This window comes from Pyrus communis, chromosome 1 (assembly GCF_963583255.1).
Source record: "Pyrus communis chromosome 1, drPyrComm1.1, whole genome shotgun sequence".
In the NCBI taxonomy this organism is placed as follows: Eukaryota; Viridiplantae; Streptophyta; class Magnoliopsida; order Rosales; family Rosaceae; genus Pyrus; species Pyrus communis.
In genome coordinates, this window is record NC_084803.1 from 39,528,108 (window position 1) to 39,548,657 (window position 20,550).

General features: G+C 38.0%; 3 protein-coding genes and 1 long non-coding RNA gene across 4 annotated transcripts; 2 read left to right on the forward strand and 2 right to left on the reverse strand.

Annotated features, from left to right (window-relative positions):
• Positions 1-80: 80 nt before the first annotated feature.
• Positions 81-4,366, forward strand: LOC137738218 (phosphoglycerate mutase-like protein 1). The gene is made up of 10 exons (XM_068477855.1): positions 81-221; positions 786-847; positions 956-1,063; positions 1,363-1,442; positions 2,269-2,431; positions 2,666-2,740; positions 2,844-2,932; positions 3,657-3,776; positions 3,948-3,992; positions 4,096-4,366. The coding sequence occupies exons 2-10, from the start codon at positions 788-790 to the stop codon at positions 4,208-4,210; spliced, it is 855 nt and encodes a 284-aa protein (XP_068333956.1). The 5' UTR covers positions 81-221; positions 786-787; the 3' UTR covers positions 4,211-4,366.
• Positions 4,367-5,539: 1,173 nt separating this feature from the next.
• On the reverse strand, positions 5,540-6,797 carry LOC137721368 (uncharacterized). Its single transcript, XR_011066637.1, has 3 exons — positions 6,448-6,797; positions 6,187-6,283; positions 5,540-6,011 (listed from the first exon to the last, which is right to left on the reverse strand). It is a non-coding gene; the product is annotated as an uncharacterized lncRNA (long non-coding RNA).
• A 627-nt stretch (positions 6,798-7,424) lies between these two features.
• On the forward strand, positions 7,425-11,530 carry LOC137741950 (phosphoglycerate mutase-like protein 1). Its single transcript, XM_068481658.1, has 10 exons — positions 7,425-7,498; positions 8,061-8,122; positions 8,231-8,338; positions 8,638-8,717; positions 9,541-9,703; positions 9,938-10,012; positions 10,116-10,204; positions 10,929-11,048; positions 11,220-11,264; positions 11,368-11,530. The coding sequence occupies exons 2-10, from the start codon at positions 8,063-8,065 to the stop codon at positions 11,480-11,482; spliced, it is 855 nt and encodes a 284-aa protein (XP_068337759.1). The 5' UTR covers positions 7,425-7,498; positions 8,061-8,062; the 3' UTR covers positions 11,483-11,530.
• Positions 11,531-12,791: 1,261 nt separating this feature from the next.
• LOC137740582 (uncharacterized) lies at positions 12,792-19,787 on the reverse strand. The gene is made up of 11 exons (XM_068480423.1): positions 19,625-19,787; positions 19,326-19,541; positions 19,055-19,150; positions 18,251-18,339; positions 18,035-18,163; positions 16,638-16,758; positions 15,132-15,210; positions 14,910-15,019; positions 13,719-13,897; positions 13,458-13,554; positions 12,792-13,282 (listed from the first exon to the last, which is right to left on the reverse strand). The coding sequence occupies exons 1-11, from the start codon at positions 19,703-19,705 to the stop codon at positions 12,986-12,988; spliced, it is 1,494 nt and encodes a 497-aa protein (XP_068336524.1). The 5' UTR covers positions 19,706-19,787; the 3' UTR covers positions 12,792-12,985.
• Between the last annotated feature and the right edge of the window lie 763 nt (positions 19,788-20,550).

Genomic DNA, 20,550 nt, shown 5'->3' on the forward strand with positions numbered 1-20,550 from the left:
AAATAAAAACGTAGTGTAGGCTTCCTTGCTTTCGTACGTGTCACTGTAAGTTAACCAATCATCAATTCAGCCATCGACCACGACCATTTCCATTTCTCCTCTCCCAAGATCGCCCCTTTGTCCCCGCTCCCATTTCTAAGTTCCAAAGGTTATCTCACTACCACTACCACTACCACAACCGCCGCCGCGTTCTTCCGCCGTCTGCTTCTCTTCTCCTCCAGGTACTGCAGTTGTCTTCCTCCCTAACTCTTACCTTCTGTATTTCAATTCTGCGTTTTGATTTCTTAGTTTGATCTTCCATCTCTAGCGTTAATTAGTTAGAATCAAGGATTTTGCTTTACGGTATTGGAACCGCAATTAACCATTTTTCTATGATTTTATTGTTTAGTTTTTAATATTTTTATGTGTTTGTTGATGATTAAGTAGTAATGCGATTGGACATCCATCAGTTTATTCCTTCTTAAGACCCTCTGCTCGTAGAGTCAAGTTGGCCAGAACAGTGTATATGGGCACAAGTTCGCATCTCATTTTCCTTAATTTAGATTAGTTAATTAACAATATTGCACCAATAAAAAAAGGAACTAGTCAAAAAGGTGGAATCTTTTTTTTATTCCTTCTTTTTATTTGTAGAGCTTTAGTGCTAAACACGAATGTTATGCCATGTTCTTTTGAAACTTTTATGTCATTCATTGTCGTCGAATATGCTTCTGAGATATGGTTGTGCTCTATATCGTGGATTTTTTTGTGTGTTAATTTTTGGGGGTTGGGGGTTTGATTGAGGGCAGATATGGATGCCAGTACTGGTCCAAGTCTCTACCCGTTGCACCGGTCTAAAACTCTTCACCTGGTTTGTTACAGGCTTAATTCCTGTTTTCCTTCTTCTTTTTTTGTCCTTTTAAATCGTGGTCTTTGAAGTGCATTCAGGTGTTTTCTGACTAAGTGATCATATATCCAGGTAAGGCATGGACAAGGGATTCACAACGTGGAAGGCGAGAAGGATCAATCGGCATACTTGTCTTATGATCTTTTTGATGCACATCTTACCCCTCTTGGCTGGAGTCAGGTAATTACTAATGAAACTGATTAGTTGAGTTTATGTTTGGTATAAAAAATGCTATTACTGTAAATCTTTTCAAACTCTTCAAACCGATAAGAGTTTTAGGGTTCATTCAGTATATGCTGGCTATACTAGAAATACTGTATTTTTTTTATTTTTTTTAATATTTCTGTAAGTTTAATGTTGTACTGAACCAATATTTCTATAAGTTTTTAAGTTCCTTGTGTCTGCTGCTAAGTTGTCTTTTTATTTATCCCACAATAAATCAACAAATGCCATGTAATAAAGTTTTTCTGTCATAACAGGTTGATAATCTGCACAAGCATGTTCAAGCATGTGGACTTTTCAAGAAAATTGATTTGGTCATAACATCCCCTTTGTTAAGGTATCTCCTGTTCAAATTTTATTTTTTCCTAAAACTTCTATGATCAGGTTCTGCATGGATATCGTTAGAGCAGTCCCACTTTTTCTAGTGTTTTTTTTTTTTTTTTTTTTTTTTCTGTGAACTTTCATGACACTTACTTTTATGATAGAATTTTGAGGAAGAAATGCATACACTCGTTCTCTAATACATAAGCTTGTAAAAACCCATTTACTTTGTGGAAAGAAAATAACCAAAAGCATTATATGACAGATTCCATGAGACAGGTGAAATTATGCACCACTTTAATCTTTAAGATCATCTTTGCTTCCATCTTTGAATGAAGAAGGATACTACCTTTTCAATTAGGTTGGTTGGGCTCCTTTCATGTGTCAAAAAAGAGCTTTGTATCTTGCACTGTATAATTATAACATTTGTTTCTTGTTTTTTTGTAAAGGAAACAAAAAGAACAGCTGCAGGTACTCTTGCATCAATGGATTAGTTAAGAATCTACATTTGTTGAAGCGAGTTGGATTCAAATAGACATTAAGATGACGAGGTGCTGTTGAAATGATTTAGAAACTTGACACTGCTAACCATACAGTCCTTTAGATATCTCTCTTTTGAAAACTGATAATGGCTATGATAACTAATTGCCAGCTAGAGATTTTTTTTTTTTTTTTTTTTTTGGTGGTTTGATGTAATAGAGTGAACATTTAGTTTTGCTTTTAGAATTATAATTTCAGTTTTGCAATTGACTAATTATTGAATGATTGGATAAGTATATGTTCCTTGAAACCTTAAGCTGCTGTTAAGGCACTTTGGTTTTTAACCAATAGTTGCCTTGTAGGACCATGCAGACAGCAGTGGGTGTTTTTGGGGGTGAAGCATACACAGATGGGATAGATGTACCTCCTCTAATGGTTGCAAATGCTGGGAACAGTAACCATCCTGCAATTTCAAGTCTAAACTCCCCACCATTTATAGCAGTGGAGCTTTGCCGCGAACTTTTGGTACGCCATGTTAAAAGTTAAAATTAGTAACAGCTATGTAGGCTATGCATAGAAGATACAAAGAAACACACAGAGAGATGGGGTCTGGTTTGGGTAATTTGGACTCCACTCATGCAATAACAATAAGAAAATGAAAGTGGTTCATTTCAAAATTTCCTTCTCTCACCCTTCACCCAACCACTGGGTTTTAACTGGACATTGTACTTAAATGTGTGTTTTTCTCTTCTCCTGCAGGGTGTTCATCCATGTGACAAGAGGAGAAGCATTAGCGAGTATCGGCCTCTTTTTCCTGCAATTGATTTTTCACTGGCAAGTGACTTTTTGCAATTAAATTGACAAAAGCTATGGCCGTCGGTTTACTAGCTTTGGTTTTAGTTGCTTGTCTAACCATCAACTTTGATTGATTGTTTAGATAGAAAATGAGGACGACATTTTGTGGTTGCCTGACATTAAAGAGAAAACTGAACAAGTGGCAGCTAGGGGAGTGGAGTTTTTGAACTGGTGATCTCTTAATTACTCTTAAGTTCCATTGCATTTTGGTAACTGCTTTCTTTATTATTCATGACCACAAAAAGAATCACTGAGGAAAAGAAAAGGTGAAAAGAAAGAGAATGATATCTAAACTTAACTTAAAATTGTGGCGAGCAACGGGAAAATTGTTATGCTGCGGGTATGCTGCGCCAAATCATGTTTTTAAGGCGTTGGCATGCTGTCTCGTAATCCAAGTTTTCTCCAGAGTTGAGTTATAACTTAAAAATATTCCTGTCATGCTGTGTTCTCACCTCAAGATTTAATTTATTGGAGAAATTTGTGTATAGTTTTCGGGTGTGTCCCATGAGTTCATTGCATAGGTTTTGACCGAAGTACCATTACAACAATTTTCTTAACATCCTCCTGTTTCCGACATGTTCATTTTCATAACCACTTTTGTTTCATGTTCATTTTCATAACTACTTTATTCTCCTAAGTAGAATCTAGCATAATTCTCAACATTAGCTTACATTTGTTTCATGTTCATTTTCATAACCACTTTTTGGAATTGATTGGAGTGATAATGTAATTGTTCGCTTTACAATAAATCTTGTAGATCACACAAGTTCGTCAAGTTACATGTTAATGATTTAAGTTATGGATTTCAGCTATTTTGACAATTGTTCTTGCATTGGCAATGTGGAAAGGTGGTAACTGTTAATTCTTTCTTTTTCTCTTCTCTCAATTGGTCTAGGTTGTGGACGCGTAAAGAGAAGGAGATTGCAATTGTTAGTCACAGTGATTTCTTGTTTTATACCTTGAGTGCTTTTGGAAATGATTGCCACCCGTCTATCAAGAGCGAAATATGCACTCCGTAAGTGTTATGGTGGTTGTTTTATCCCAACTTTTAAGTCAAGAGCATGCACATTACATTCTGCAGCACAGGGTAATGTTTATTCTTTAAACTAGGGAGAACCGGTCCCTTTCTTTTTCTCTTTTTAATTTCGGAACTGCTAAGCTTAAGAGTGGAATTCGGTTTGTGCAGCTTTGCTAATTGTGAGCTTCGTTCAGTGGTGTTTGTTGATAGGAGGTGAGTTTCTTGTTCGCTAAATTTAGACGCGCGCGCGCACAGAGTCACACGCACACGCATTCTAGCTTATGCAGAAGTTTAATATTCTGTCTTCTATGTGCAGTTTAATGGGGTCTGATTCTTCAATAACTAATTATCCTGGAAAGATCCCTCGTGGGCCTGATCTTCCTAGTGACGTTGCTGATGAGAAGAAGTCAGAGAAGGGCGCTTCCGTGTAATTATATGCACGCCACGATGATGGATGGACAGTCTTACATAAATAATACCAGATATCCTATTGGCAATAAACTTATGTAGCTTGAAGTTTTGTGATCAACCGCTTTAATGGAGTGCCTTTACTATTGAGGTGCGACCTATGTAAGATCCCATATTGTTCAGAGGAGTGATCCTTATACGTATATTCTCATCTCTACTTAGCACGAAGTTTTTCGGGAGCTCACTGGCTTCGGGTTCCATGAAAACTCCGAAGTTAAGCGAGTAACGCGCGAGAGCACTTCCATGATGGGTTACCCACTGGGAAGTTCTCGTGTGAGTTTCCAGAACCGTGAGGGCGTGGTCGGGGCCCGAAGCGAACAATATCATGCTACGATGATGGAGCCGGCTCGGGATGTGACAATTTGGTATCAGAGCCTAACCCTAACTGTGATATGCCAACGAGGATGTCGGGCTCTTAAGGGGGGGTGGATTGTAAGATCCCACATCCCTCAGAGGAGGGATCCTTATATGTATATTCTCATTTCTACCTAGCACGAGGCTTTTTGGGAGCTCATTGGCTTCGCGTTCTATGGGAACTCCGAAGTTAAGTGAGTAGCGCACGAGAGCACTCCCATCGCTTTGGGTTTCATGTGAACTCCTAAGCGAATAGCGCACGAGAGCACTCCCAAAATGGGTGATTCATTGGGAAGTTCTCATCTGAATTTCCGAAAACAAAACCATGAGGACGTGGTCGGAACCCAAAGCGGACAATATCGTGCTACGGTGGTGGAGAGGGCCCGGGATGTGATGGACCCCGGGCCAGGACGTGACAACCTACCTCTCCTGGTCTTCATCTTTCTCATACCAAGTATGTTGATCTACTAAAGCGCACCAATATGCTTGTAAACTTTGCACTACTCCTATTGCTTCGCGAGCGCAGCTTTCAAATCACGATGGTACTCTCCTCTCTGATTTCGACACCTATTTTGGTTCCTTACAGTATCTTACCTTAACTAGTCCCGACATTGCATTTGATGTTAATCACATCGCTCAGTTTATGTCTCGGCCAACCAATACACATCTTATCAAGGCCAAACGCATTTTGCATTGTGTTAAGGGCACTGTTGATCAAGATATTGTATTTTTCGCTGGTTTACTACACCACCCTTGTTTCGTGGGTATTCTGATGCTGACTGGTTGGGTGTCCTTATATGCGACGCTCCACCTCTAGGTATCTTATTTTTCATGGTCCTAATCTCACCTCATGGAATTCTACAAAGCACCTTTACTGTGTGTCGAATTTGAGAACCATATTATACGTGGAATCAGAGACTAAAGCAAAAGGAATTCCAAGAATTTATCATATTAATGTTCAATAATACGTAATCATTGGTATCAAAAATGCTCATCACGTCTTATGCAACGGCATATTTTTACCGTAAAAGTAGTAGGAAATTCAATGGAAGTAAATTGATTTTATAGGACCACAAAACATTAACTAGTGTGAACAAGTGAGGCTTGCTTTAACTATGATCTCCTTACGAATATGAGAATGTATCCTATAACGATAGAGAGAAGAAGGAATATACCAGCAGCCATGATGTTGACATTAGAGAACTCTGTAGATTTTCGGCTACTTTCTCCCCTTAATTTTTCGATTCCACTCTTCTCCAAACAGGAGTTAGATGCCGAGGGAAGCGGCACCACCACATCCCAGAAAGATTTGGTCACTGCAGATGGGGCGTCTATTTCTGGTTCCAAGATTGTTGAGTCATCTGCTGGAGCTTCCATAGACAACAACTCGACACATCGATCTTTCAGAACCTAAGCAACCATGGAAGGCAAAAGGTCAGAACTGCTTAGACATTGAACTAAAGAGAGTAACTGAAAAACTCGTGCTTGATTGAGTCCGAATAGAGTTCTTCAGAACCAAAGAAGGAAAGGGAGCGTCATCTTTTTTCCAATTTCCTTAATATATCCTTAGTTTATAAGTACAAACCTCAAACGTCTCAGATGGCTGTAGGTAGTCACACACAAATGTACCCGCTAACCAAGGAACAAAGACTCTTCGGGGAAGTGAAAGATTGCATGATTGTCTGTTTTAAAATGCATAACAAATGTGGTCAGTACGGTGACCTACGTTCAGCAATGTGAGCGGCAGATAACAGGACTAGGGAAAATCAGAGTGGCATATGATCAGGTGTAATTCGAATTCGTAGTGAAAATCTTGGTTTATTAAAACATAACAGCCCTAACAGACCTGAATGATTGAAGAACAATTTGAGAAACAGGTGTTTCACTGGATCTCCCATCTCCTGGTTCCTGAGTATCAGCACCATCTCTTGATTGCTGGCCACTGGTTTCAGTTGGACCCGCCTCGCCATCTGCCTCATCACAGATGATATCTAGTCTACTCTGCAGACTCGTGATTATGTCATCCTACAAACATACAAGCAATCCATGACTTTAAAGGATATGAGCACTAAGAGGAATTAAAACTAGCAAAAACTATATCGTGGAAATATCAAAACAAGGCCTTTGTGCGATAATTGCAAGCAACACCACATTTAACACAAGACACTGCAAAAGTTTTATTTCTACCACATCAGAAAACACTTGGGCCTCGTTTGATAGAGAGGATTGGCTTGATAGGACTACTCACTATATTAAAGGTATTTTAACGGGAGAAATGGATGACAAATTCCTTATTTTGTCCAAGTTGAAGGTTACTCATGAAGAATAGTTGTCCCTGTTAATAGTATCATTTTTGTGGGGATTAGTAGGGACAAATATTCTTCATGAGTAACCTTCAACTTGGACAAAATAAGGAATTTATCATTCATTTCTTCTTTTAAAATGCCTTCAATTATAGTGAATAGTCCTACCTAAACCAATCCTCATTATCAAACGAGGCCTCAAAGTTTAAAAATTTTACATCATATCATGGAAAACAAAAAATTCCTTAAATACATAGACCCTTGGATTTCCACAATGTGCACAAGATACTGCCAATTGATTCAAATGACGTATGTCGATAAGGATTCAAATCTAGTAGAATGAAGCTTCTCAACGTCTTTACTGCAATTCTGAAACCAAAATGCAATGGATATTTATTAAGTACGTGTCACTGTAAGTTAACCAATCATCAATTCAGCCATCGACCACGACCATTTCCATTTCTCCTCTCCCAAGATCGCCCCTTTGTCCCCGCTCCCATTTCTAAGTTCCAAAGGTTATCTCACTACCACTACCACTACCACTACCACAACCGCCGCCGCGTTCTTCCGCCGTCTGCTTCTCTTCTCCTCCAGGTACTGCAGTTGTCTTCCTCCTTAACTCTTACCTTCTGTATTTCAATTCTGCGTTTTGATTTCTTAGTTTGATCTTCCATCTCTAGCGTTAATTAGTTAGAATCAAGGATTTTGCTTTACGGTATTGGAACCGCAATTAACCATTTTTCTATGATTTTATTGTTTAGTTTTTAATTTTTTATGTGTTTGTTGATGATTAAGTAGTAATGCGATTCGACATCCATCAGTTTATTCCTTCTTAAGACCCTCTGCTCGTAGAGCCAAGTTGGCCAGAACAGTGTATATGAGCACAAGTTCGCATCTCATTTTCCTTAATTTAGATTAGTTAATTAACAATATTGCACCAATAAAAAAAGGAACTAGTCAAAAAGGTGGAATCTTTTTTTTATTCCTTCTTTTTATTTGTAGAGCTTTAGTGCTAAACACGAATGTTATGCCATGTTCTTTTGAAACTTTTATGTCATTCATTGTCGTCGAATATGCTTCTGAGATATGGTTGTGCTCTATATTGTGGATTTTTTTGTGTGTTAATTTTTGGGGGTTGGGGGTTTGATTGAGGCAGATATGGATGCCAGTACTGGTCCAAGTCTCTACCCGTTGCACCGGTCTAAAACTCTTCACCTGGTTTGTTACAGGCTTAATTCCTGTTTTCCTTCTTCTTCTTTTTTCCTTTTAAATCGTGGTCTTTGAAGTGTATTCAGGTGTTTTCTGACTAAGTGATCATATATCCAGGTAAGGCATGGACAAGGGATTCACAACGTGGAAGGCGAGAAGGATCAATCGGCATACTTGTCTTATGATCTTTTTGATGCACATCTTACCCCTCTTGGCTGGAGTCAGGTAATTACTAATGAAACTGATTAGTTGAGTTTATGTTTGGTATAAAAAATGCTATTACTGTAAATCTTTTCAAACTCTTTAAACCGATAAGAGTTTTAGGGTTTGTTCAGTATATGCTGGCTGTACTAGAAATACTGTATTTTTTTTATTTTTTTTAATATTTCTGTAAGTTTAATGTTGTACTGAACCAATATTTCTATAAGTTTTTAAGTTCCTTGTGTCTGCTGCTAAGTGGTCTTTTTATTTATCCCACAATAAATCAACAAATGCCATGTAATAAATTTTTTCTGTCATAACAGGTTGATAATCTGCACAAGCATGTTCAAGCATGTGGACTTTTCAAGAAAATTGATTTGGTCATAACATCTCCTTTGTTAAGGTATCTCCTGTTCAAATTTTATTTTTTCCTAAAACTTCTATGATCAGGTTCTGCATGGATATCGTTAGAGCAGTCCCACTTTTTCTAGTGTTTTTTTTTTTTTTTTTTTTTTCTGTGAACTTTCATGACACTTACTTTTATGATAGAATTTTGAGGAAGAAATGCATACACTGTTCTCTAATACATAAGCTTGTAAAAACCCATTTACTTTGTGGAAAGAAAATAACCAAAAGCATTATATGACAGATTCCATGAGACAGGTGAAATTATGCACCACTTTAATCTTTAAGATCATCTTTGCTTCCATCTTTGAATGAAGAAGGATACTACCTTTTCAATTAGGTTGGTTGGGCTCCTTTCATGTGTCAAAAAAGAGCTTTGTATCTTGCACTGTATAATTATAACATTTGTTTCTTGTTTTTTTGTAAAGGAAACAAAAAGAACAGCTGCAGGTACTCTTGCATCAATGGATTAGTTAAGAATCTACATTTGTTGAAGCGAGTTGGATTCAAATAGACATTAAGATGACGAGGTGCTGTTGAAATGATTTAGAAACTTGACACTGCTAACCATACAGTCCTTTAGATATCTCTCTTTTGAAAACTGATAATGGCTATGATAACTAATTGCCAGCTAGAGATTTTTTTTTTTTTTTTTTTTTTGGTGGTTTGATGTAATAGAGTGAACATTTAGTTTTGCTTTTAGAATTATAATTTCAGTTTTGCAATTGACTAATTATTGAATGATTGGATAAGTATATGTTCCTTGAAACCTTAAGCTGCTGTTAAGGCACTTTGGTTTTTAACCAATAGTTGCCTTGTAGGACCATGCAGACAGCAGTGGGTGTTTTTGGGGGTGAAGCATACACAGATGGGATAGATGTACCTCCTCTAATGGTTGCAAATGCTGGGAACAGTAACCATCCTGCAATTTCAAGTCTAAACTCCCCACCATTTATAGCAGTGGAGCTTTGCCGCGAACTTTTGGTACGCCATGTTAAAAGTTAAAATTAGTAACAGCTATGTAGGCTATGCATAGAAGATACAAAGAAACACACAGAGAGATGGGGTCTGGTTTGGGTAATTTGGACTCCACTCATGCAATAACAATAAGAAAATGAAAGTGGTTCATTTCAAAATTTCCTTCTCTCACCCTTCACCCAACCACTGGGTTTTAACTGGACATTGTACTTAAATGTGTGTTTTTCTCTTCTCCTGCAGGGTGTTCATCCATGTGACAAGAGGAGAAGCATTAGCGAGTATCGGCCTCTTTTTCCTGCAATTGATTTTTCACTGGCAAGTGACTTTTTGCAATTAAATTGACAAAAGCTATGGCCGTCGGTTTACTAGCTTTGGTTTTAGTTGCTTGTCTAACCATCAACTTTGATTGATTGTTTAGATAGAAAATGAGGACGACATTTTGTGGTTGCCTGACATTAAAGAGAAAACTGAACAAGTGGCAGCTAGGGGAGTGGAGTTTTTGAACTGGTGATCTCTTAATTACTCTTAAGTTCCATTGCATTTTGGTAACTGCTTTCTTTATTATTCATGACCACAAAAAGAATCACTGAGGAAAAGAAAAGGTGAAAAGAAAGAGAATGATATCTAAACTTAACTTAAAATTGTGGCGAGCAACGGGAAAATTGTTATGCTGCGGGTATGCTGCGCCAAATCATGTTTTTAAGGCGTTGGCATGCTGTCTCGTAATCCAAGTTTTCTCCAGAGTTGAGTTATAACTTAAAAATATTCCTGTCATGCTGTGTTCTCACCTCAAGATTTAATTTATTGGAGAAATTTGTGTATAGTTTTCGGGTGTGTCCCATGAGTTCATTGCATAGGTTTTGACCGAAGTACCATTACAACAATTTTCTTAACATCCTCCTGTTTCCGACATGTTCATTTTCATAACCACTTTTGTTTCATGTTCATTTTCATAACTACTTTATTCTCCTAAGTAGAATCTAGCATAATTCTCAACATTAGCTTACATTTGTTTCATGTTCATTTTCATAACCACTTTTTGGAATTGATTGGAGTGATAATGTAATTGTTCGCTTTACAATAAATCTTGTAGATCACACAAGTTCGTCAAGTTACATGTTAATGATTTAAGTTATGGATTTCAGCTATTTTGACAATTGTTCTTGCATTGGCAATGTGGAAAGGTGGTAACTGTTAATTCTTTCTTTTTCTCTTCTCTCAATTGGTCTAGGTTGTGGACGCGTAAAGAGAAGGAGATTGCAATTGTTAGTCACAGTGATTTCTTGTTTTATACCTTGAGTGCTTTTGGAAATGATTGCCACCCGTCTATCAAGAGCGAAATATGCACTCCGTAAGTGTTATGGTGGTTGTTTTATCCCAACTTTTAAGTCAAGAGCATGCACATTACATTCTGCAGCACAGGGTAATGTTTATTCTTTAAACTAGGGAGAACCAGTCCCTTTCTTTTTCTCTTTTTAATTTCGGAACTGCTAAGCTTAAGAGTGGAATTCGGTTTGTGCAGCTTTGCTAATTGTGAGCTTCGTTCAGTGGTGTTTGTTGATAGGAGGTGAGTTTCTTGTTCGCTAAATTTAGACGCGCGCGCGCACAGAGTCACACGCACACGCATTCTAGCTTATGCAGAAGTTTAATATTTTGTCTTCTATGTGCAGTTTAATGGGGTCTGATTCTTCAATAACTAATTATCCTGGAAAGATCCCTCGTGGGCCTGATCTTCCTAGTGACGTTGCTGATGAGAAGAAGTCAGAGAAGGGCGCTTCCGTGTAATTATATGCACGCCACGATGATGGATGGATAGTCTTACATAAATAATACCAGATATCCTATTGGCAATAAACTTATGTAGCTTGAAGTTTTGTGATCAACCGCTTTAATGGAGTGCCTTTACTATTGAGGTGCGACCTATGTAAGATCCCATATTGTTCAGAGGAGTGATCCTTATACGTATATTCTCATCTCTACTTAGCACGAAGTTTTTCGGGAGCTCCCTGGCTTCGGGTTCCATGGGAACTCCGAAGTTAAGCGAGTAACGCGCGAGAACACTTCCATGATGGGTGACCCACTGGGAAGTTCTCGTGTGAGTTTCCAGAAATAAAACCGTGAGGGCGTGGTCGGGGCCCAAAACGGACAATATCATGCTACGATGATGGAGCGGGCCCGGGATGTGATGGATCACGGGTCGGGATGTGACAATTTGGTATCAAAGCCTAACCCTAGTTGTGATGTGTCGACGAGAATGTCGGGCTCTTAAGGGGGGTGGATTGTAAGATCCCACATCCCCCAAAGGAGGGATCCTTATATGTATATTCTCATCTCTACCTAGCACGAGGCCTTTTGAGAGCTCATTGGCTTCGCGTTCCATGGGAACTCCGAAGTTAAGCGAGTAGCGCACGAGAGCACTTCCATCGCTTCGGGTTTCATGGGAACTCTTAAGCGAATAGCGCACGAGAGCACTCCCAAAATGGGTGATCCATTGGAAAGTTCTCGTCTGAATTTCCGAAAACAAAACCATGAGGATGTGGTCGAAACCCAAAGCGGACAATATCGTGCTACGGTGATGGAGAGGGCCGGGACGTGACAACCTACCTCTCCTGGTCTTCATCTTTCTCATACCAAGTATGTTGATCTACTAAAGCGCACCAATATGCTTGTAAACTTTGCACTACTCCTATTGCTTCGCGAGCGCAGCTTTCTAATCACGATGGTACTCTCCTCTCTGATTTCGACACCTATTTGGTTCCTTACAGTATCTTACCTTAACTAGTCCCGACATTGCATTTGATGTTAATCATCGCTCAGTTTGTCTCGACCAACCAATACACATCTTATCAAGGCCAAACGCATTTTGCATTGTGTTAAGGGCACTGTTGATCAAGATATTGTATTTTTTGCTGGTTTACTACGCCACCCTTGCTTCGTGGGTATTCTGATGCTGACTGGTTGGGTGTCCTTATATGCGACACTCCACCTCTGGGTATCTTATTTTTCATGGTCCTAATCTCACCTCATGGAATTCTACAAAGCACCTTTACTGTGTGTCGAATTTGAGAACCATATTATACATGGAATCAGAGACTAAAGCAAAAGGAATTCCAAGAATTTACCATATTAATGTTCAATAATACGTAATCATCGGTATCAAAAATGCTCATCACATCTTATGCAACGGCATATTTTTACCATAAAAGTAGTAGGAAATTCAATGGAAGTAAATTGATTTTATAGGACCACAAAAAATTAACTAGTGTGAACAAGTGAGGCTTGCTTTAACTATGATCTCCTTACGAATATGAGAATGTATCCTATAATGATAGAGAGAAGAAGGAATATACCAGCAGCCATGATGTTGACATTAGAGAACTCTGTAGATTTTCGGCTACTTTCTCCCCTTAATTTTTCGATTCCACTCTTCTCCAAACAGGAGTTAGATGCCGAGGGAAGCGGCACCACCACATCCCAGAAGGATTTGGTCACTGCAGATGGGGCGTCTATTTCTGGTTCCAAGATTGTTGAGTCATCTGCTGGAGCTTCCATAGACAACAACTCGACACATCGATCTTTCAGAACCTAAGCAACCATGGAAAGCAAAAGGTCAGAACTGCTTAGACATTGAACTAAAGAGAGTAACTGAAAAACTCGTGCTTGATTGAGTCCGAATAGAGTTCTTCAGAACCAAAGAAGGAAAGGGAGCGTCATCTTTTTTCCAATTTCCTTAATATATCTTTAGTTTATAAGTACAAACCTCAAACGTCTCAGATGGCTGTAGGTAGTCACACACAAATGTACCCGCTAACCAAGGAACAAAGACTCTTCGGGGAAGTGAAAGATTGCATGATTGTCTGTTTTAAAATGCATAACAAATGTGGTCAGTACGGTGACCTACGTTCAGCAAAGTGAGCGGCAGATAACAGGACTAGGGAAAATCAGAGTGGCATATGATCAGGTGTAATTCGAATTCGTAGTGAAAATCTCGGTTTATTAAAACATAACAGCCCTAACAGACCTGAATGATTGAAGAACAATTTGAGAAACAGGTGTTTCACTGGATATCCCATCTCTTGGTTCCTGAGTATCAGCACCATCTCTTGATTGCTGGCCACTGGTTTCAGTTGGACCCGCCTCGCCATCTGCCTCATCACAGATGATATCTAGTCTACTCTGCAGACTCGTGATTATGTCATCCTACAAACATACAAGCAATCCATGACTTTACAGGATATGAGCACTAAGAGGAATTAAAACTAGCAAAAACTATATCGTGGAAATATCAAAACAAGGCCTTTGTGCGATAATTGCAAGCAACACCACATTTAACACAAGACACTGCAAAAGTTTTATTTCTACCACATCAGAAAACACTTGGGCCTCGTTTGATAGAGAGGATTGGCTTGATAGGACTACTCACTATATTAAAGGTATTTTAACGGGAGAAATGAATGACAAATTCCTTATTTTGTCCAAGTTGAAGGTTACTCATGAAGAATAGTTGTCCCTGTTACTCGTATCATTTTTGTGGGGATTAGTAGGGACAAATATTCTTCATGAGTAACCTTCAACTTGGACAACATAAGGAATTTGTCATTCATTTCTTCTTTTAAAATGCCTTCAATTATAGTGAATAGTCCTACCTAAACCAATCCTCATTATCAAACGAGGCCTCAAAGTTTAAAAATTTTACATCATATCATGGAAAACAAAAAATTCCTTAAATACATAGACCCTTGGATTTCCACAATGTGCACAAGATACTGCCAATTGATTCAAATGACGTATGTAGATAAGGATTCAAATCTAGTAGAATGAAGCTTCTCAATGTCTTTACTGCAATTCTGAAACCAAAATGCAATAGATATTTTGCTACCTGACTCTGCTTAGGAAATCCTAGTAACATGGACTTTGAAAAATGAAACTGGACACCTTCCACAGAGACAATGGACCCCAACTCCTTATTTACCAGAACTAAATTAAATATCAAAATTAAAATTAAAATTAAACCTTTACATTTGGATAAAAGAAAACATTTACCCGAATTTCTAAAAAGGCAATGCAACAGCCAATGATCAATGGGATGCAGTACAGTCAACTAATGATAAAATGTGGATTTCAAATGTTGTGTGTTAGCAGACTAAAACCGATATTAATTTTCAGTGTAACATCAGGAATGGCTAAATAACAGTGACTATCTCTTGTGTACCTTAATATCAGCAACAGCTTGTGAAATTGGTTCTTTGGGATTTAAAAATGCAAAGGAACACACACAACCGCTAAAATCAACAACACCAACAGTATCTTTCTGGCTGCAAGCTTTACACAATATAGATGCATATTAGGATAGAAACTCAAAATGGAAGAAGCAATTCATGGAAAGAAGAAAAAAAAAGAACTGAACAGGAAAATTAATAATGCATAAACAAACCTTCAGTATCTTTCATAAATGGTAGAAGCAACTCGACTTCATGCAGACCATCCGATGTGCATAGATCATCGTTAACAACCTAAAGTTGTATGCAAAACAGAGAAATCTGGATGAGAACTTGAGGCTAAAAGACTCAACAAGGGGATAGCACAATTCAAACACTCTGCTTTAAGCTGTAAATATGATTAATGGTTTAGTCTGCATCAGTTAAAAAATGTAAAATTAACCACAAGGTTCAATCAAAATTGAATTTTTGCAGTAAAGGCAATTTGAGAGGGACTTGATTACATATGTGATGTTGGTGTTGAAATTGGTTATTATCGCATGCAAAAATGAAAAGGCAGAAACTCAGGGAAAATTGCAGCAAGCAAGCTTAACTCAAGGACGATAATAATTTACTCAAAGGCAAGGTCATATTTTGTTTAAAAGAAGTTGAATCTATGACTTAAAGTGCACCACCTTATGACACAGATCAAGGTTTTATTTATTATTTTTTTCTGCTGACTGCCTTTTGATGAATTTTTGTTTTATTTTTTGCCACAGCTAGAATATGGTTAAATTCCTCATATTTAGATCTGTAATCATAGAGGTAGCAATAAAATTAAAAGAAAAAAGTTACTTCACAAACAAGAACGTGGGTTTCTAATATCACCTATAAAGGTTTAAATGATAACGAAAACTTTTAAGAGTCCGGATGATTGCTTTAAATATAGTCCCTACGCCCTAGAGTAGCAAGAGAACACTAGTACACCTTGAATTTGTCTTGGAGCCAAATTAGGTTCACCTGAATAGTAAAAAAAAATATATAGGCTCGAACCTAGTGGTAACCAAGATTCCGTCAGCCTACTAGAGATATATTGAACCTCTGTGGCAATTGCATATATGTCAAAGCCAGGTCCAATAAAGCACACGGGAATTTTTTATCCGCAAAATGATGAATGTTTATTCATCACTTTGTGGATAAATTTGTGCTTATGAGTAAGTCTATTTGCTAATAGATGAAAATCGTTGTTAAAATCTAGCTTAAACCTAATTTTGAGAAGCACAAAACAAAATTCTAATATGACAAGCTATATCAACTTTCTCACCTACAACAACTTGAAATAAACAAAACAGACCTTAACAGTCTAGAGATATTATAGGTAACTTTCTACAGCACACTCCTACAGGCATCACACCAGATTTAGTATAATTTAATCAACTTGCAACGAAAACATCAAAGTTGAAAAGAAGAAGTTGCGCATGCACTGCAGACTGAGAAAACTTTTACTTTGGACTTTAAGACATATTATGTTATACTATTACATCACAGATATCATCAACATACGAATCAATAGAACCAACCCATGGTCATCCAAAGCATTAACAAAGACTCCATCCAGTGCACTAGCTTACACACAAGAATCCAGCAAATTAACAGGCATTCGAGGTACCACACTTTTGCATATTAAAAAAATGTGCACGGTAATTTTCACTTTCAGAGGAACAATTCAATGAGCTACTTACCAAATTTCCATCAAACATGGCTTTTGCACTTCTTAAATCTTTTGCATGAACTGAAATACCATGACGAAGGGCTTCACTAAAAGTTCGGAGATTTGATGAATTCTTGTGAAATATGGGCAATCTGGGAAAGAATAACTACCATGAGAAAACCCAAACACCACTATAGCACTAGTGTTGTAACAAAGCATCAATAACCAAAAATACTATTATTAAATTGGATAGACCCCCAGTACTATGAGAATGCAATCTATCAAGTGGGAGAGGTAGAAGCTCAGTACAAGTTACATTCAATTTAGGATTACGCGTAACTGGACCTGCTTTTACATATCTCTCGTTATTTGATGCCAGAAGGTCAAGGAAGTGGGTGACCTAATGACAGGGGAGACGGCGACCGAAGCCCCAGTGAACAGCGGAGCAAAATGAAGGTTGCATTAATGATAAAGATCTCTGGGGAAACCGCTAAAAAAAGATTGAACATGTGGGAGGATCGTAGCTTAGATCTGTGCCAAGGTTTTAAGACGAAAAGAAAATAGAATCGTGATCTGAATGTCGTCTGTTAACCAGTTTTTTGGAAATTCTTTATTATGTGGATTCTGTCCAATCCATCTGAATGTCGTCTGTTAACCAGTTTTTTTGGAAAGTCTTTATATGTGGATTCACTCCAATCCAGGATCACTGTCAAAGTGCTTAAAAGAAGGGTTATACTGACATAGGTCTGCTTCTGGCCGGTTTAGCAATCTAAAGTCTTGAAAGCTCCTATGAATATTCGAGCGCTGCAAAAGGCAAAGGGTTTAGATTTAAGGTTCAACATCAGTGTTGGCTTTGGATATGACTTAATAGTGGATAAGAAATCAACTGAGATGATAAATAAGGTATGCCACTAAGATTTAAGATTCAAAATGGCCTCCAGTAGCATCTTGGTTAGATATTGATAGTTTAATATACTTGACAGTTGGATAATCAGCTCACCGTTTGCTTTTGCTTGAACTGAGCTCATTGTTTACTTTATGTTTGAAGGAATCTGTATCCTTTCATGTTCTTTCAATCAACAAAATTGGGTGTTTTCAAAATCAAAACAAATGGCATCGGGTGTTTTAAAATTTCAATCCATGATGAAAAGGGGACTTCAAAATTATCCTCAATTGGGCTACTGAAAGGAAAAGTAGATTAAAAAAGGGTCCTAAATTTTAGGTGTGTGTGAAAATCACAGGAAAATTTTATTTTTAAGTTTTAAGAAAATATAAATATAGCACAAGAGCACTCTGGTAGGCAGGACTTTCAACAACCTGAACTATTGAGAGGAAAAACAAATTCCTACATTTTCAGAAGCCATAAATAAAAGAAATCCTCCACTTTCAGTTAAATAAAGATCATTAAATAAGAAAAGCTGACGGTACCTGATATCAAAGTTGTACATGCACCTAAAATGTTGAAGGGAATTTAGGACCCTTCCCATTTTGAAGTCACAAGGTCTTAGGCTGCTTGACGTAATATTTGAAGCTACTGGACAATTTCGACATGTCCACCTACAGAAATAACCTCTTTAGTCAGCCTGATATAAAATTTAACAATTTAAGAGGGAATAATTGGGACAATTCAGGTTGGGAAGATACCTCCTTGGACTATAACAAATGTGAATAAGCAGTCTCTCATCCCAATCAATCTCTGAGAGGGGCGCTGCTTTGGCAACTCCCATTACAGTCTGCAAGGGCCTTTTCCATTAATAAATAAAAAATCATTGTTTTCCACAGATTTGCATATGTTAGCTACAAGTTTAAAATGAATATAGGCAGTCCCGAATTGATCATAGCTGACCCATTATAACCAGCCAAGATTTCTTTACTACTTGATTTATGGTAACTGTAAAATTTCCACATGTTGTATAAGACCTAATTTCATGAATTCCAGCTTTACTTGATACGCCTAACAGATCGCTTCAACATCCAACAGCCAAAAGCTGACTATGGAAACCAAGCCTTCACCAATCAATCTCATATTTATCCTTCCTACATATTTCACCATGACTAGGCAGGGATTTATGCACAGTTAAACCCACCATCCTTTTGATGCGGAACCAAAGTGGAGTCTGGCCTAAATCAAAGGGTGTTTTAATCTTTTAATCTCTAGGCTTTTAGTATCCTAATATTTAGGGTTTTTAGTCTTTTGATTTCCTAAAGTGTCGAAATCAGATATCTTTTATTTTTGTTTTAATTTCAGTTTTTTGCATTTTCTCTTCCGCTACACTACCTAAATTCGCTGCCCAACTGTACCCTACATCATCTTCTAGACACAACCAAGCTCAGAGAGCACAGTCCACAGAGTAATGCTTGAACAACATTTTAGCAACCAGAATCAAGCTCTACAAAGAAACATCCACATATCAAACAAGACCAATCCAATTCAGGACAAAAGAATACCTGGTAAAGCATGATGTTCGAATTCTTAAAAGCACTATCACTAGCCCAAATGTATATGCCAACTACTTTCATGCCACCCACTAACATTCTAGACACCTGAAACATCAAACAAATTGTGCCGTCACAACCCTTACAAATACACAAACACAATGAGCAAAACCCAGAAACCAGATCAAATATTGTAAATTACACACACACACACAAATAGGAATATAAATATGCAAGCATAGATATACACAGGAACATTTTTTTTATATATGTTATTGCTTACCTGACGGGCATGTTCAGCGACCCAGTCCTTGTCAATGGAGAGAGAGAAGGAATCGGAGAGCTGAGATTTGGGTTTAGGCCCCTTTCTCTTGTCGTCCTTGGCAGGCTCGAGGACGGAGCAAGCAGGCGCTCCGGCGTCGTTCGGCGGCGTTGGGATCAAATCGAAGACGAAGCCTCGGTCTAGAGAGGAGCTGAGCTTGCCTATGAGGAGCCCCACCTGAATTTTCATAACCAACAAGTCAAAAACCGTAAAACTCAGAAGCAACAATCTTTAGAGAGAGAAAGAGAGAGAGGGAGAACCTGCACGGGGGTGGAGGATTTCTCGAGGCGATCCTCGGCTAGTTTGAGCTGGGTTTCCTCGCCGACGACGGCTTTCACCATTGTTGCACGGACGCTGTGATTTTGTGGCCGGATCAATGAGCTTCTTCGCAGTCGGTACAGGAGTCGTTTGTTTTGAGTTAATGGCCGGGCCGGGCTTGCGAGTCGCGCAAATTAGAGCATGATCACGGGTCGGCCCATTAAATCAAAATCAGGTGGTGACATAAGATTTTTCAAAAGTTGAACTGTATAGCATCAAGACCATTTTTAGTGTCAACCAAGCAAAGTTGAATTAACTTACAAAATTATAATTTATATGCCAACAAAAAAGCTTCAACCGAAAGAAGAGTAAAGTCAACGCTATAACTCATTTTTACAAATGAAAAACACCACCAAATTTCAAGGATTGTTATTTAAAATTTTATACGTAGCTTAGATAATATGAAGTGTAGTACGTAATATGTGGATAAGCGAATATGGACTATAAATCATGTTAAGTATGGGCTGATGTGGAAGGCAAGGTACAACCAGCCCCGACAAACAAAAGATCTAGTTGAGATCGCGTTGCGTGCATATGAGTTTTTACTTCGTTTTAACCAACCCAATTGAATTTAAAATAAAATTTGACATGGCCAGTTAAGTCGATCCAACCTAAACTGCAACCCTAAGCGTAAAAGACTTGCTCAAGCCTAAAAACTATTATGGGTGTGTGTATTTATCAAAAAGGTTTTTTTTGGAGCTTCTACCTATACCCAAATTCTATTTCTTCCTACTAAGCAAACTTTTGATGCTCAACAAAAGTTTAATGTTTTAAAATTTTACACTTTTTATCTAACCCCTCCTCTAAAACTACTCATAACATATCGCAAACCAAACTAAGGGGTGAAGTGTTTTGAGATTTAGATGAA